This window comes from Myotis brandtii, unplaced genomic scaffold (genome assembly GCF_000412655.1).
Source record: "Myotis brandtii unplaced genomic scaffold, ASM41265v1 scaffold64, whole genome shotgun sequence".
NCBI classification, from domain to species: Eukaryota; Metazoa; Chordata; class Mammalia; order Chiroptera; family Vespertilionidae; genus Myotis; species Myotis brandtii.
Window position 1 is genome coordinate 1,071,235 of NW_005370460.1, and position 16,589 is coordinate 1,087,823.

Here is a 16,589-nt window from a genome sequence, read left to right on the forward strand (position 1 = left end):
AGGCCGTACCTGGACCTGGTGTGTAGGCTCCAGCCCCAGCCCCAGCCCCAGCCCCGGTGGGCGCGGGGGGCAGCCCGTGGACGGGTCTCTGCCTCCCCTGCCCTCCCGCTCTCCGGGGTCAGCGGGCAGTGTCCTTGGTGAAACCGAGATGGTTAGTCCCTCCCGCACCGCACAGGTCGCTGCTTACCTGGGACGGTTTGCCTCCTGGGCTCTGCGGGCGCGGGGTCTCGGCCCAGGATCAGAGTTGTCTTATTTGCGAGGATTCGTTTTCTCAAGCCTCGGAAGGTGGGGAGGTATCTAAGGGCTTTTGGAAAAGTTTGACTTGTATCTTAAAAGGCCGTCATACTGTGTTTGCAGGTTGAGTAGGCAGAGCCCTCTGCACTGTGAGCTGTCGCTGGGGGCGGTGTCCGGAGTGTGTGCACAGGCAGGTGGAGGGTCCGGCAGTGGGGAGGGCGGAGGGGGAGGACCTGCCTCCTTACCTGGCTCCCTGCTGAGCTTCCCCAACCTCAGGAAAGACTGCATTGCTTGGAAAATGGTTTAATAGAAACTATCTCAGCTGCCTTTTTTACTTGGTAATTTTAAAGCCAGGTAATGGCACCCTATCTCCTGACACCTATAGAAAGGCCTTCTAAAACCTGTGAGTCCCAGGCTCCGTCTGCTGCCCCCCCTGGGGCCTCATGGAGCTTGGAGCTCGTGTCCTGGGCGCTGGTGACCTCTGAACTCCCATCTCAGACCGACCATGACGCGAAGTGGAGATGGATTCTCTCACTCTGAACACATCCCTACGTCTGGGCCTGTCCGTGTGTCCCCGCTCAGGACCTGGGACACCACCTGCAGTCGCTGCTGGATGCCTGTGGTCCTCTAGGCCGCCCCAGAACCGCCTTCGCCTTCGTGCCGAGCCCCGGCCATCCCTCCTCTAGATGACTCCGTGGTTCCCTGACGGTCTGCTGGCCGCTTTTCCCCACACAGCAGCGAAGTGACCCTTTAAAACCCGAACCAGACCACGATACTGCCCTCGGCATCCAGGGCCCTTGGCATCCAGGGCCCTCGTGAAGTGGCTCCAGCTTCATCGCCCTTCACGCTGTCCTTGAACAGCCAACCACGTGCCTGTGCTGCGGCTGCTGCACCTGGAGCTCTGCAGCTGGAGGCTCCTCCCCAAGGTGCTGGTCATTCAGGTGTCTTGGCAGAAGTCTCAGCAAGGCCCTGCTGACCACACCGGCTGGGGACCGGCTGCCCCCTCCCCCCCCTCCCTCTTTTTCATCTTCCTGCTTTGCTTGTCTTTATAGCATTGCCTCGTTACACTCCTGACACTGCACCTGTCTCTCCCACGCTGGGGTGTGGGCGTGCACAGAGTTGCTTGGTCCACTGCTATGTCCATCACCTGGCTGACCGTAGTGCTCACGATACCTTTGTTGCACGAACTAATGGCAATGACAGTCCATAGTTTTCCTCTGAAAGTCTCCCGATGTATCTGCATATTCCAGGACACTTGTAGAGGAACCTGCTCATGCACGTAGGTGAGAGGTGGCTGGGCCCTCGTCTGTCCTCCGCGCAGCGGCAGCACAGGGAACAGCAGCAGCCTTAGCCCTGCGTCCGCTCCTGGAATGCTTTATTCACTGGGTTATTTTCATACTCTCACTGGCTGGACTTTTCTCTTCGTTCTTGTATCCTTGACAAACTTTTCATCCTCCAAAGCCGGACTCCGACAGTGGCCACCCTCGTGTTCAGGAGGCCGTGACTCTGGTCTGGGGCACACACGTGCTTTTACACGAGAGCATGTAGGAGGGTTTCCTGGGTGTCATGTGCAGGCTGAGTGCTCAGCATGGCCCTGGCACATGGATCCTCCTCACCTTCCCGTGAGCACGCTCTCATCCTTGCTTTGTAGATGAGGAAGATGAGGTCACTTGCTCCGGGTCACAGAGTTAGCAGATGGTGGAGCTGGGCATGGCCCCAGTCGGTCTGACCCCAGAGCTCGCGCTGGGTAATACCCCCACCTGTACGTGAGGCCTTCAGCTGAGCGCCTAGTATTTCCTCTGCTTTTTTGAGAGATGCTGCCGATTGTGGAAAGATCTTAGGTATTAGGGTCAGGGTTAAAATTCTGGGTTAGAATTCCTGTTCTATCAACGAGGTAAGTAGCCTTGGGCAGAGTAGTTAGCCTCTTTGAGCCTCATTTTCTCATCAGTTATAAACATTATTTTATTTATGCCTTTGAACTTCTGTGAGGGAAATTTCATTGTTCCCATTTCACAGATGAAGGTACCAGAGTTGAACGGATCTGCTCCTTGGCCCAAGCAATAGAGTCCCAGGAGTAAAAGTAGGTTCTGTTTGGTTCCCAAACCCATAAAGTCCGACTTCAGGCTGGAGTGTGTGAGGGGCCTCTGAGGACGGCTGGTCCTGGCAGATGGAGACGGAAGGGAGGCGGTGGAGGGCGGTTAGGGTCTCGGCACAGTGCGGTAGAGCTGTCCCGTGTCATCAGCAAGCCTTCGTTTTCATTTCATGGTCAAGCCTCCGTGTGGTCGCAAATCAGTGTGACTCGGAAAGTGTTTTACTGCGGGTGTCATTCCTTCACACTGTCCCGTAGAGCTCCTCACCCACGGGCCTGGGCCTTCTCTTCCTTTCTCCGCTTCACCGACATTTTTGCAAAGTGAGTCAGCTACAAGAACATCAAGTATGTCTGTATTCCTGAATAAACGCCATATGAATAACGTGTTTCTCTTGCACACACACACAGATACAGTCTTCTTTGCCTGGCAGGCAGTGTAGCTCAGCGGTGAAGAGCGTGGACTGAGCTGCCTCTGAGGTGGGATCCCAGCTTTCACAGCTTAGGGCCTGGGCATGTCTCTGGGCTCTATTTCTTCCTGCAAAGTAGTCCCATAGCAGCGTCTGCCGTCGTCCTGCGGACTAGAGGCACCGTGTGTGCGGAGCAGGACGTGCTGCCCCGTGAGCGCACGTGGTGTTGGGTGTGCGTGGTGCTGCTCAGGTCCTGTTGGAATGGCGTGGACGCCGCCTCTCGCCGTCCCCACGGTGGATACGGCGGGCTGTGTCCTTGGTGCCTTCCCTTCTGAGCTGAGCCGTCACTGCCCAGTGATGCCTTCACAGTGACCCGCCTGCTTCCTTGGCGCTCGTCGCCTGGTCCTTGTGCCTGTGTGGCCGTCCCTCGTGGCCCTGCTCGGGTTGTCCTCTGCGCCTCTGCTCCTCGGTTCGCTCTGAAAGTGCTGCCGCCCGTTCAGAGGGCTGCTGTTGGCTTCCAGGACTCTGGTTACTTAGTTTTCAGGGCTCTTGGCATTTGCCTCGAGCCCAACCCACATCCCTCCCACCATCCACACAAGACGCCCTCACAGGCCTGCTCCCGTGGCCGCCAGCTGTGCCTGCTCCACTCTCATCTGTGTCATCTGCTCGGCCCTCCAGGCACAGCTGTGTGCACTTCCGCTCTGAACTCCTTTTCTCTGTGAGGTGAGGAGGTTACCTACTTCCTCGTTCTTTTCTCGAGCTGTGCCGCTTAACATTTGCTGTATTGTCACGGAATGCTCTCAGAAAACAGTCTCTTACCCATTGGTGGTTCTGTGTGTATTGCTTGTCCCCGTAGGGTTCCATTCTTAGTAAAGATAATGCGCATGTTTTTATCCCTTTTTTGCAGAAGTTATGATTGAAATAAAATTGATTATGTATGGTCCTGTCTTGAATTTTGTTGTATTCTGAATACAACGGAGTTATTGCCGTCGCTAGGGATTAAAGGAGGACACGGACTATTAGGCTGTCAGACATTCTTTCAGTGATGGCTGAGTGGTCAGAGGAACCATACAGAGGAGAGGTAACTACGGGGTGGCGTGTGCGCCGGGAATCAGTCTGGGCTCCTGTCCCAGCTCCGCCACCTGAGGGAGTCCATGTGGGTGAAGTGTTTAGTGAAGTGCCCGGCATGCGACGCTCAGTGTTGTCTTACAACTTTGGGGTCTTAAGGTACTGTGAGGAAAGGCCGAAGTTCATGTCTTAACATCAAGTTTGTTTAATGTACTTATTTATCATAGGAAAAACCTACCAGGTTTCATGGCTGGACTTTGACCTGCTGTTAATTTCTTTTCTCTTGTAGGTTTCTAGGTGCAGAAATCACACCCCTGTTTTCACAAAGTGTGGCACCCAGGGCATCATGAATGTCAGTGATCTCAGACTCCGGTTGTCCCAAGCTGGGCAGGAACACCTGCTGCAGTTCTGGAATGAGCTGGAAGAAGCCCAGCAGGTAGAGCTCTATGCAGAACTCCAGGCCATGAACTTTGAGGAGCTGAATATCTTTTTCCGAAAGGCCACTGAAGGGTTTAACCAGTCCTCCCAGCAAGAGAAGGTGGATGCACGGATGGAGCCTGTGCCCCGGGAGGTGCTGGGCAGTGCCACTAGAGATCAAGACCAGCTCCAGGCTTGGGAAAGTGAAGGTACTGGTGGGGAATGGGCTACTCTGAGGTGTAGGTGAGCTCCGCTGCCTGTTAAAGTCGAGCCCTCTAACACTGCGACTCTCATACGCCCTTCAGCCAGGTGACCTCAGAAAGTGACGATTGTGCTTGTTTTGCCAAGACCTGTGCAGTGTCTCCCGTTGTTGGTCCCTGCATTCTCTGTTCATTCCGGTGCCGAAGCCGAGCCTCCTCTCATTCCAGTCTTCAAATGCCTCTGGTCTCTTCCTCAGCTTTCATGCTTCTAGATTTCCCTTCCTGAAGCTCAGGTTGCATGTTTATGCTGCTTGAACGAAACACCATCCTCCACTGGCCTGAGTGGTCACTTGCAACCCTGTCTCCACTTGTCCTCTCCACTGCTGCTGCCGCACATGTCAGCCTGGCCAGTAGTTAGTTCTCCGAGCCTCTGCTCACGCGGTCCTGCCTGAAGGGCTGGCCTTCGGGCCGCGAGGCCATCCCTGGAGCACTGCCCGTGGGGAGCTCTCGCCCTTCTCTCGGCCTCAGCACGCCTTCTCTCATCCGCCTGTGGTGAGAGTTGTTCTCGTTGCCTTCACTGCACTTCGGCTGCTGTAGAGCAGCGGGTCCTGTCCTCGGCAGGACACATGGCACTTAGGACAGGGTTTTGAGCAATGAGCTGGTTGATGTTTGTTGAATGGCCCAGTGCTTTTTCTTCTCAAGCAGATCCTGAAAGCCGTCCCTCTTTCGAGGATGACACAGTAGCTCAAGTGTTGCTTTCTTGGTGGAGGTAAGAGCTGTGCTTCCTATGACCTTCTCCTCTGGAAGGAAAGGGCGGCTGAGCCCTGAGCCCAGGCCCGAGGGTCACATGTGCTCCGTCTGGTCTGGGCCTCGTTTTCTCAGTGAGCAGACCGGCCTGGGTCTGTTCCTTCCTTTCTAATAAACATCACTGTACTGCAGAAGTCACATCAAATACCAGGGGTCCTGTAGGGAAAGGGCCTGGAGCCTCAGCAGACCTGTCGCTACTCGCTCCCGCCACCATCCTGTGCTTGATCACATCCATGCTTGCTTTTCTCGATGTGCGGTAATATTCCAGCTAGGACCTCACAGTCCATATTTGTACCACACTGCGGCTGTTTTTCTTTTCCGTTCTTTGGCACTCCCTGCTCCTCACACACAAGAAAGACAACTCCCACTATCCACCTTCTGTGTAGCTCGTATCTTTCTCTGAACTTACAGATGACCTGATTTTCAAACTGTTCCAAAGGGCCCCAGGGTTCCGCGCCCAGGAAACTGTCCCCTGTCCCGTGTAGGGCGGGAAGCAGAGCCTACACAGGTGGGTCTCCAGCCCCTTCACCTCCCACTGCCAGAGCAGTTCTGCTCGACCTGTTCTGTGTGTCTGATCTTTGCATGAGTTTTATTTAAAAGGAGTTAGAGATGAGAAAACATTGGCAATAGTCAGGAAGCTGCAAGGGCAGCTCTGAAATGCTTGGCAGCGACTAACCTCGCTTCATGCCGAGAGAGTGGCGTCCAGATGGACCTCTGCACAGAGATCCTGGAACCAGAGTGGTACCGGGACGCCTGCTGGCTTGGACTTGCCGGTCCTTCCTACTTCCCTGCGTTCTAAAGGCTGCGCCAACCAGAAGCCGCGGCCTCTCATGCCCCCGATTATCCCAGCGGCCATGTTTCTCCTGGTAGTTTTATGGGGTGAAGTCTTCGAATGAACTCGTAGGGGAGTCGAGCTGTGACCTGGTAAAATGGACCATGAGCACTTGTCAAGGCTTCTTGTAACTTGAGTCTTTTTTACAACCTTCTTGTTGGAATCTGTAACAAGATTTTAAATTTCCTTTAAAATTAGACTGAACTCTGACAACCTAGCCTAGTATAAAAGAAGGTACAAAGCAAACTTCCTTTTGGCTTACTGTCAGGGAACAATGTTTACTTGTGGTTTAAACAGGAGGGGTGGAGAAGGAGATGCTTAACTGACCTGATAGCCTTTTCCCTCAGCCAGAAACTTCCACGTATGCGAAGTCATGACAAAGCGAGGTTCCGCAGGCAGTTGTCACGGGGAAGAGATTGCCATTGTGAAGAGTATGATGTTATGTGTCAGAAAATAGGAGGGTCCTGGTAGATCATTGTTGCCCCAGGAGTGGGGCAGGTAGGAGCAGTGTGCAGGGGTCCCACAGTGCCTGGCGCTCAGACGTGGTGAGGGACGTGCAGCACTGGGTGCGAATCACTTCTGCAGGCTCTGCGCGTGCGTGACGCCCACAGTGCTGCTGGGTGCCAGAGATGGTGCTGTAAGTGAGGCCTTGAAGTGCTCTGGCCAGGTGTGGAGGAGCAGCCAAAAAGCCTGTCTCACAGCGTGAGCCCTTGACAGGGGCGGCGGCTTCAACCAGAAGTCACTGGGAAAGACGTGCTGGGAAAGTGTATTTGCTTAGTAAACCGCCCTTCATTTTTAAATAACCCCCTGCTTATACCAAGCACAGAAGAATCTTCCAGTGTTATGTTATACTGGCAGCTTAGCATTTGCTGTCAGCTCTTTTTGCCTGTGAGACATTTGGAACATTCATCTTCGGGGTGGTTCTCTGCATGCGGTGCTGTGGCAGCAGGTGGGCGTGTTGTCTGGAAATGTGGTCAGAAGGTGGCCCCTCAGCAGTTTCTGTGATTTAGTGCAGAGGGTGACCTTCAGGGGTTGGTCCTGAAGTGCTGACGTTTAGAGAGAGGGGAAAGGAGAGAGAGGGAAACATCGATGTGAGAGAGAACACCAGTCAGTTCCTTCTGTACGTGCCCAGACGGGGTCGAACCTGCAACCTTTTGGTATATGGGACAATGTTCCCACCAACTGAGCCACACCAGCCAGGCTGCAGTGACATTTTTAACAGATTGTTTTACTTTAAAAGTAGCACATACCTGTTTTAGAGAAGTTGGAAAATAACTAAAAATTACAGAGAAATTTCTACCATCCCATAGTCCAGAGATAAATATTCAGTGGTAATATTTTACAGTACTTTCTTACACACACATACACAATTATGGTTTGTGTATAATTTTGTAGCCTGCTCTAAGAATTTGTTATTATGAAAAATGTCAAGCATATTTTGAAACAGATATTTATAGAGAAAAACAGTATCATGAACTCCCACACTCACATCACCTTGATTAAATAATTATCAAACATTTTCGACTTTTGCTTTATCCCTCTCTTTCTTTTTCGGTGCTGTAGTATTTTAAGGCATACCTCCAACGTCATGTTATTTTACCCTCATTGAGTTCTGCAGCATCACTGCTCACAATGTCACTTTTAAACGTAATGAAATTCACAGTAATCCCCCAGTAACTAAAACTAGTTCAAATAGAGGTTTCTTTCATTAGTCTGTTTAACTAATGTGCTCAAAAATGTGCTTAACATTTTAGGGGAAATGGTTAATCTATAAAATCCTAGTTTCAGCTGGCCTCCCGCACCCTGTGCTGGTGGAGGGTCAGGTCTCCACCTTCGCACCTGGCGTCCTCCAGGTCAGACAGGTGCCCCAGTCAAGGTGTGTGAGAGGAGCTCATCCAAGCGGATGGTACCCAGGAAGTGGTAGAGCTGTGGCACGTCACTGTAAACCCTCCCATTTCCTGTAAATGTTGCCAATTTTACTTAAGTTCTCAATGTACTAGTATATAAAAAATACATATAAAAAACGCAGCCGGTGTGGTTCGGTGGTTGAGCCTGGCCCTGTGAACTGGGAGGTCACAGTTTGATTCCCAATTTTTAAAAAATGCATGGACCCACATTACCTAAGGATCCTATATAATAAAAGGGTAATATGCAAATTGACCCTAACAGTGGAACGGCCAGGAATGACCGGTCGCTATAACGTGCACTGACCACCAGGAGGCAGATGCTTAATAGAGGAGCTGCTCCCTGGTGGTCAGTGTGCTTCCACGGGGGGAGTGCTGCTCAGCCAGAAGCCGGCTCATGGCTGGCCAGCACAGCAGCAGTGGCAGAAGCCTCTCCTGCCTCCACGGCAGTGCTAACGATGTCTGACTAATGGCTCAGACCCGCTCCCAGTCAGACATCCCCTGAGGGTTCCCAGGCTGCCAGAGGGATGTCTGACTGCCAGCTTAGGCCTGATCCCTGGGGAGTGCCCTAAGCCGTTATTTGGACATCCCCCGAGGGTTCCCGGGCTGCCAGAGGTATGTCTGACTGCCAGCTTAGGCCAGGTCCCCCAGGGAAGAGGCTTAAGCCGGCAAATGGACATCCCCCAAGGGGTTCCGGACTGCAAGAGGGTGCAGGCTGGACTGAGGAACCCCCTCCCCCCCAAGTGCACGAATTTTTGTGCACTGGTCCTCTAGTATGTAAATAAACAATAATTGATACCACTGCTTCATTCACAGAGTTTCTGAGAACTGTGTGTCTTTTTGTAATCCTCACCTGAAGATAGGATATTTTTTCATTGATTTTTTTTTTTTTTTTTTAGAGAGAGTAGAGGGGAGACAGGAGAGGGGGAGAGAGAGAGAGAGAAAAGAAAAACCACATCGATGTGAGAGAGACACATGGATTGGTTACCTCCCGTACATCAAGCCTGTAACTGAGATGCATGCCCTTAACTGGGCCGACACTAACCACTGAGCAACAGCAACCAGGGCAGTTTCTGAGAACTTTAATGAAAGTATGAAATTCAGGGAAGGAGAAAAGCCACCCCTCACTGTTTTCTCTCATTTAACACTTCCCAGCTCTTCCCAGCATCCACTCTGCCTCTTCTTCCCAGTCACTGCCTGGTGCCGAGGTGTCACCTTACCATGATGATGGGTGGCTCTGAGACATGGTAGGCAGAGAGGTTTAAAAATATCAAAACTGAGAGCCTCTGTGGTTTGATAATAGTTTCATTTGTTTGCATTTGGATCTTAAATCAATCCTGAATTTATTTTTATTTGAAGAATAGTTTTTATTCAAGCATTGGTTATTACTTACTAGAGGCCCAGTGCATGAATTTGTGCACCAGTGGGGTCCCTCGGCCTGGCCTGTGGGTTCGGGCTGAAACCGGCTCTCCGACATCCCCCAAAGCGTCCTGGATTGTGAGAGGGGGTAGGTCAGGCCGAGGGACCTCACCAGTGCACAATCAGGGCTGGGGAGGGACACGAGAGGTTGGCCAGCTGGGGAGGGACCGCGGGAGGGCTCCAGGGAGTGTCCGGCCCATCTCGCTCAGTCCTGATCGGCCAGACCCCAGCAGTAAGCTAACCTTCCAGTCAGAGCATCTGCCTCCTGGTGGTCAGTGCAGATCATAGCGACTGGTTGACCAGTCGACTGTCTGCCCCTTGTGGTCAGTGCACATCATAGTGAGCGGCTGAGTGGCTCTAGCATGTCATTAGCATATTATACTTTGATTGGTTGAACGGACGACTGGACACTTAGCATATTAGGCTTTTATTATATAGGATTGCTGAACATTCAACTAGTGAAAACGGACAAGCTTCTAGCAGCAGAAATAAATCAGCAACAAAAAGACTCAGTTTCACATTCTGCTCCTGTGGATGGCCCATTAAAAAGGCAGTTTAATCCATTTTATTGAAGTATAATTTATACACTAACATACTAGTCTTAGGAGTTTTAACAAATGTATACGCCCACGTATTACCTCTGTCAGAAGAGAGAACATGCCCATCACCCAGCCTCCTGTCGTTCGCAGGCACGCCCTAAGCTCACCCAGTTGGTGGGTTTCAGACCCGGGTCCTGACCTCAGAGCCTGGCTTCTAACTGCTGCGCTGCACACGCTGTCCTCACTGAGGCTGCTTTTCTGTACATTTGCTGCATGGTGGCTGCCTAGGAGATTAGCGTGCTCGTGGATTGACTGATTAATACTGATTTATTTATACGCTGGAGGTCATTGAAGAGCATCCATTCACCCTGGGGTCTAGACATCTCCCGCCCCATCTTTGTCTCCACTTGCCGAGTAGTCAGTACTTGTGAAACATTCGTAACATCTCTTGGTCGTCACCTTCCAATGATGAGAAAGATGACCATTGGTTCATTGAAGTATATTACTTGGTGTTCGGTCTTTGGTTGGGTGTCTATAAATTAATTTTTCAATAATAAAAATGTTTTTATTACAAGAGAGTCACCATGATTAGTGTGGAGTCCTCATTGGTTATGCAGAGGGCGACCTCAGGGGTGGGCCCTAAAGCGCTGACGTTTAGAGCTTTCCTGACACCAGCGTTTTCTCTCCTAGGACTTCTCCACATTTCTCAGAACAGAGTGGCGGTGCTTCTTCTAGCCGGTGGGCAGGGGACGCGGCTCGGTGTCACATACCCCAAGGGGATGTATGATGTTGGCTTGCCATCCCATAAGACCCTTTTCCAGCTTCAAGCGGAGCGAATCCTGAAGCTTCAGCAGCTAGCTGAGAAGTGCCATGGCAACAGATGCACCATCCCCTGGTAAGAGGCTCGTTGCGGGCCCCAACATGTGCTGGTTTCAGAGACTCAAAATGCATGTGAGCTGTATTCCTCAGCAGACATAGTTACTGCTGGTTTTATTGGGAGTTGTAATCACCATATGTGTGAAAGGTGGCACGTATTGAGCCAGCAGGTGAGCACTGTAGCTTTAAGCAGCAGTGTGTTCTCCCCGCGTCTACATCCTCACCTGAGTCCTTTGGGTGCAGTGGGTTCTCTCCGTCGGGAAATTTCCTCCTCGTTGGTGGTTTGTGTGTAGAATGTCTGAACGTTTGAACCTTCGGAATTTGGAGGCGGCTCTGGTTCCCAGTGCCATTCTGCTTTCTGTCTCCCCTCTCTGAGAGCGCTTAGGGTCTCTCCTCATCTCCAGGATCTGGAATTTCTTGACATGGAGTGGGTCTGTTTTCAGTGGGTTTTCTCAGCCTAGGAACTCGTGTTCTGAAGTTCTAGGTTATCTAGCCTTTCCGAACCCCCTCCCCCCACACCTCCCCCTCCCTGGCTGACCGCTCCACTGACTTCTCTGCTGTGGGCCAGCCTCGGGCTGGGGCCGGGCACCAGGTCTGCCTCCGCCAGGGTTCCTCCTGAGCACCCCCATGGTGGAGCTTCTGCTCTGCTCTTGGGACGTTGTTGACTTAGCTCCTCAGTCTCTTTCTCCACAGCTTTGGAATTAGCACGTTTTGTGGGGTGACCCGCTGTGGGTGTGAGATTCCTCAGGTCCCTGATCTGTAACAGCCCCATGTGACCAGCAAACGCTCTGCTGGCTTCTCTGCCCATCTGCCTGGCCTGCAGGTGGCCCAGGACGAGGCCCCTGAAAGACCCTCCGGTCCTGCGGTTGAGTCTGGCCAGTGTTGCTTCCCACCGGCTCTGTGCTTCCCCAGACGCCCAGGTCTTCCCACACAACTGCCGCTCCATCTGGGTCCCTGTGGGGACGTGGGAGGGACATGGTGTGCTCAGCAGCCAGCAGGACTCCCAGCCCAGGCCCCTGCGGTCATGTTGGCTTCCTTCTCTCCGCACAGCTGCAAAGTTGTGTTTCTCTTTGTCACCTTCTAGGTCACACCCAAGCCCTTGTGCCCGGAGTTCAAAATGCCCACGACAGTTTGTTAAAGAGACAGATACCTACTGTGGTGGGAATGATACCATTGTCTTCATTGATTCACTCAACACATGTCACTTAGTTGAGTGTGTCCTCCAGGTGCTGGTTTTAGATTTGTCCTCCTCTGCCACCTGCGCTGGCAACAAAGAGTATAACTGTCCTTCTCTGATTTTACATGAAGTCGACAGAGCCCACATTCCATTTCCGAATTGTAGCAGGAAACCACCAGAGATCATTGGATGTATCATAGTTACCCTTTTCTACTTTGTTAAAATATGAGTTTGTTAATGTAAAAACATTCGAACCTGTAAAGAATTTCTGTGAGTTTATTTGAGCTAAACTGTCGACAATTGCCAGGAAGCAGAACCTCAGTGGATTGAGATAATGCTCCAGAGATGGTGGTTTTCACCTGTTTTTATGCATTACAATCAAAGGAGGGACGTAGGCGGGCTTCATGAAATCCATTGGTGATGGATTAGGGAGGCGGGAGAAAGCAAAGTGGAGGGGGGGACTTCTTCCCTGAGCTTGTCAGGTTAGCATGTGGCCCCTTTTGTCCACAGGTTTTTAATTTAAAATACACTTTTCACAGTTCCCAGCTCTTCCCTTGAGCTGGCTGCAGGCTCTGTTGCCGGAGGTGTGGAGAGGCATGTCTGACACCGAGGGTGGGAGGCGGTGGAAGAGGTTCCCTGAGGGAGGCCAAGTGCTCTCAAGATTTCCTTTCACTCGGGGCCCAGACAAGGCTTTTTGTGCCCTAATCCGATGGCTCGGTCTCAGGAGACACTTTCCTCCTGCAGGTATATAATGACCAGCGGCAGGACGATGCAGTCCACCGAGGAGTTCTTCGCCAAGCACAGATACTTCGGCTTAAAGAAGGAGAACGTCATCTTTTTCCAGCAGGGGATGCTGCCAGCTATGAGTTTTGATGGCAAAATTATTTTGGAAGAGAAGAGCAAGGTGTCCATGGCTCCAGGTCTGTGGCCTCGCTTGTTAATGGTGACTAGGAGTGGGTGACGTAGTAATTGAATTTTAATTTCCCTTTTAACGTCATCTGGATGTTGAAAATGAATGCTTTAGAATTTTGTGCAGTTTGGCAGTGATTTAAAAACGGACGTGCCTGCGGTGGGCTTGGTGCGCTTTTCTCCTTTTTGCGAGTGTCTGTCCTGGAGGGAGCCTGTGTGCGCCCAGAGCGCGTGCTCCCTCTGCAGCAGGCTGCTCCGCCGGGGTTTATCGGAGCGAAAAATTGCCAGCCCCTTCAGTTTAAGAAGTAAGAGGCTGAGTTAGGGTTTATCGGTGCCCTTGCTTCTTAAAGAGCATTGAAGTAATTGTTTGGAGCCATTAAATTGCCAGGGAAATGGCCTCAGTAGGTGGAGTCAGAGAAGGAGAAACACAGCTGCACACACGGTGCCCTCGGAGCCTCCGCGTCGCACAAACCCGGGCTGCGTGAGCACTGGGAGCAGGAGGCCAGGCTGCAGGCTCCTGTCTGGATCTGTGGGGGGAGGGGAGGCTGGAAGGAGACAGTGGTGTCCACAGGGTGCTTTTGGCTTCTTTCTTCTTCTTAACACCTTTCGTACCGCATAGAAATCTCTAAGACATACGCCAGGGACCGCACGTTTTCGGGCAAACTGCACGTTATTTAAATCATCATAATGCACTTTAGGTGTCATTTTTCAATAATTATAACATTTTTATTTACAAAAACAATTAAACAATTAAAGTTCCTAGTACTTTTTTAACGTATGGTACTGCGTAAAACATTTTCCTCTATGAAGAAGAGGGACCAAAAATTTACATAAGTATCTAGATTCGCTCCTTTTTCCATGGGCGTGAAAAACGAGAACACTCGTGAGCGGTCCTTAACAGCAGGCGCGCGAAACACGAGAAAACTCCTGAGCGGTACGAAAGGTGTTAATTCTTGCTGTCAGTGGAAGAGCTTGCTGTCCTGAGCCCCCTCTGTGCTGTCTAATCCGCATCATGCTGTCAGCTGTGGCTGAGGTTGCTGACAGGACATGAGGCAGCAGGAAAGGCAGAGGGAGGGGGCTTTCCTTGCACGGAGCTTAGGTCACCACTGACCTTCACGTGCGTCTGGTTTTAAACCAGTGACTTCACATGAAGTTTCCATGTGGTTTTCTCTCTGACATGGGTGACATCGTCAGGCTGCAAATGCAGTCAACGCCAATCATACAAACAGTAATAAAACTTGGAAATTGTGGGATAATCATTGTCTGATAAGTAATTTTGTATTTCACCATATATTTCAGGCTAAATTGTTAAAAGGGCAGATTAAAGGAAAGTGTGGCCTCTGGGGTTGACTTGTTCATGCAGTGACGGCTACTGACTCTGCTTGGACATGTTTTCTTGGCCCACACTGAGCGACCTTCGGGTGACCTTCAGAATGGGTCTGCTGTGCTCTAAGGGCTGTCTCATTTCCCAGACGGGAACGGAGGCCTTTACCGGGCTCTGGCCGCCTGGGACATCGTGGGGGACATGGAGCGCAGAGGCGTTGTCAGCGTTCACGTCTACTGCGTCGACAACATCCTGGTGAGAGTGGCAGACCCACGGTTCATTGGATTCTGCATTCAGCAGGGAGCGGACTGCGGCGCCAAGGTAAGGCCTTTCTCTACAGGGCTCCCGGCCAGCACCTCTCGCAGGAGTCTGGCCAGCGTTATTGGGTGATTGGAATATGGTAGAGCCATTCATCTCTCCAGGGATCTTACCCACCCACACCCACTCTTTTTCTTAACATGGCAACGTTTGATTCTAGAAGTCAGGTTGTACGCTTGTCCATCAGAAGTGAGAGTTTGCAGTCAGCACCTGGGAGGGTGGTCCTCCCCAGGCCCAGCATCCACGGCCTCTGAGCCGGCTGCGGGGCTGAGGGGACGAGAGGCACAGACAGCGGTCTTGGACGTCAGCAAGGCGCCCCTGGTAGTCTATCGAGTACGACGGGGATGCAGATTGGGGGTGAGGGCAGTTGGGATTAGTGATGGCTCGACTGGCCACAAACATGCAGGGACTAAGTTGGAGGGAGGTTTGCAGGCGGTGCTGTGGGAGACGTGCCTTCAGGGACACAGACAGTCCGTGGAATATATCTTGGAATTGGATGGACATGTTGGAAGGTTTAAAAATATGGATATAAATATTACTTTTCCTGGGAATCTGTAAAGGTATCAATTCCCACAAATTAAAGTATCACACCGTCCTGATCTAAGTCCCAGTGACTCTATTCTGGGGCCAAAACAGTGATAAAGCTTAGAATAAACATGGGAAGGCGGCCAGGAAATGTTGAAGAAGGTTGGTGAGGAGGAGGGGAGAGGTTTGGAGACAGACTATCAGACATTCAGGTGGATTGTGAATACCACACGTGAGGCCTGCGGTGCTGACCCAGGAGAAGGCGGCAGATTGACGGCCAGAGCCCGCCCGGTGCACGGAGCTGTCGCTGTGTGACTCACATCTCAGGTTTGGGGGGTGAATGAGGATAAAGGAAGGTCTGAGAATAAAGGAAGCTCTCTCCCTAAGTTCATACCACAATCAATTTCAAATGTATTATAGAGTCAAATATTAAAAACTCCATAAAGATGTTAGAAGAAAAGGTAGAATAATTTTATGTATTTATTTAATTATTTAAATTCATTATTGTTTAAAGCATTACATAAGTCTCCTTTTTCCCCCATTGTAAAGGACATTAGTTTTAGCAAGTAAAAAAAAAATATAGGATGCTCAGTTAAATTTGAATTTCACAAAAACAATATATCCCAACTATTGTATGCATGTGGCAACCCTATTTATACCCCCACTCCCCTCCTCCACCTTCCCTCTGAAGATTGACGGTTTGTTCGATGCTTCTCTGTCTCTGGCTCTATTTTTGTTCATCAGTTTATGTTGTTCATTATATTTCACAAATGAGTGAGATCATGTGATATTTATCTTTCTCCGACTGGCTTATTTCACTTAGCATAATGCTCTCCAGGTCCATCCATGCTGTTGCAAATGGTAAGAGTTCCTTCTTTTTTATAGCAGCATAGTATTCCATTGTGTAGATGTACCACAGTTTTTAATCCACTCATCTGCTGATGGGCACTTAGGCTGTTTCCAAATCTTAGCTGTGGTAAATGGTGCTGCTATGAACATAGGGGTAAGAGGGTTCCTTTTTCTCCACATCCTCTCCAGCACTTGTTGTTTGTTGATTTGTTGATTAGAATAATTTTAAAATATTGACATGAAGGGAAGGTCTTTCTGACAAAAACAAAATTAGATGACATAAATTTAAAAAGAAGGCTTGCCACAGAGACATGCCAGATCCCTGGTTGGAGATTTTCTGTTATAAAGATGTCCTTTCTCAAAATTTATCTGCATTGTGAACCTGGAAGGGGTGTCAGCCCATTTGACCTCAGAAATGAGCAGCCGAGCTCCAGGCCTCAGTCAGTTCCAGGCTTGAGGGCTCCATCACCACTTCTCGTTTTAGTATCATGTCACATTATATATAGACTAGAGGCCCTGTGCACGGAATTCATGGGGGGGGGCGTCCCCTCAGCCTAGCCTGCACTCTCTCAGCCCAGTTGGTACCCCTTGGGGGCAGTCGGACATCCCTCTCACAATCCTGGACCACTGGCTCCTAATCACTCACCTGCCTGCTGGCCTGATTGCCCCTAACTGCTCTCCCCTGCCGGCCTGAT

At 50.9% G+C, this 16,589-nt stretch overlaps 1 protein-coding gene across 2 annotated transcripts in view; it reads left to right on the forward strand.

The window, feature by feature from the left end:
* The first annotated feature begins 2,155 nt into the window (after window positions 1-2,155).
* UAP1 (UDP-N-acetylglucosamine pyrophosphorylase 1) overlaps window positions 2,156-16,589 on the forward strand; it is a 27,863-nt gene continuing 13,429 nt past the window's right edge. The window contains exons 1-5 of one of the 2 annotated variants that reach the window (XM_005880479.2): window positions 2,156-3,453; window positions 4,088-4,424; window positions 10,607-10,811; window positions 12,714-12,889; window positions 14,351-14,523. In XM_005880479.2, the coding sequence (XP_005880541.1) occupies window positions 4,145-4,424; window positions 10,607-10,811; window positions 12,714-12,889; window positions 14,351-14,523 (834 nt within the window). In that variant the 5' untranslated portion in view covers window positions 2,156-3,453; window positions 4,088-4,144. Of the gene's footprint in view, window positions 3,454-4,087; window positions 4,425-10,606; window positions 10,812-12,713; window positions 12,890-14,350; window positions 14,524-16,589 lie in introns of those variants that run through there. The other variant, XM_014528556.1, reaches the window with a different exon arrangement.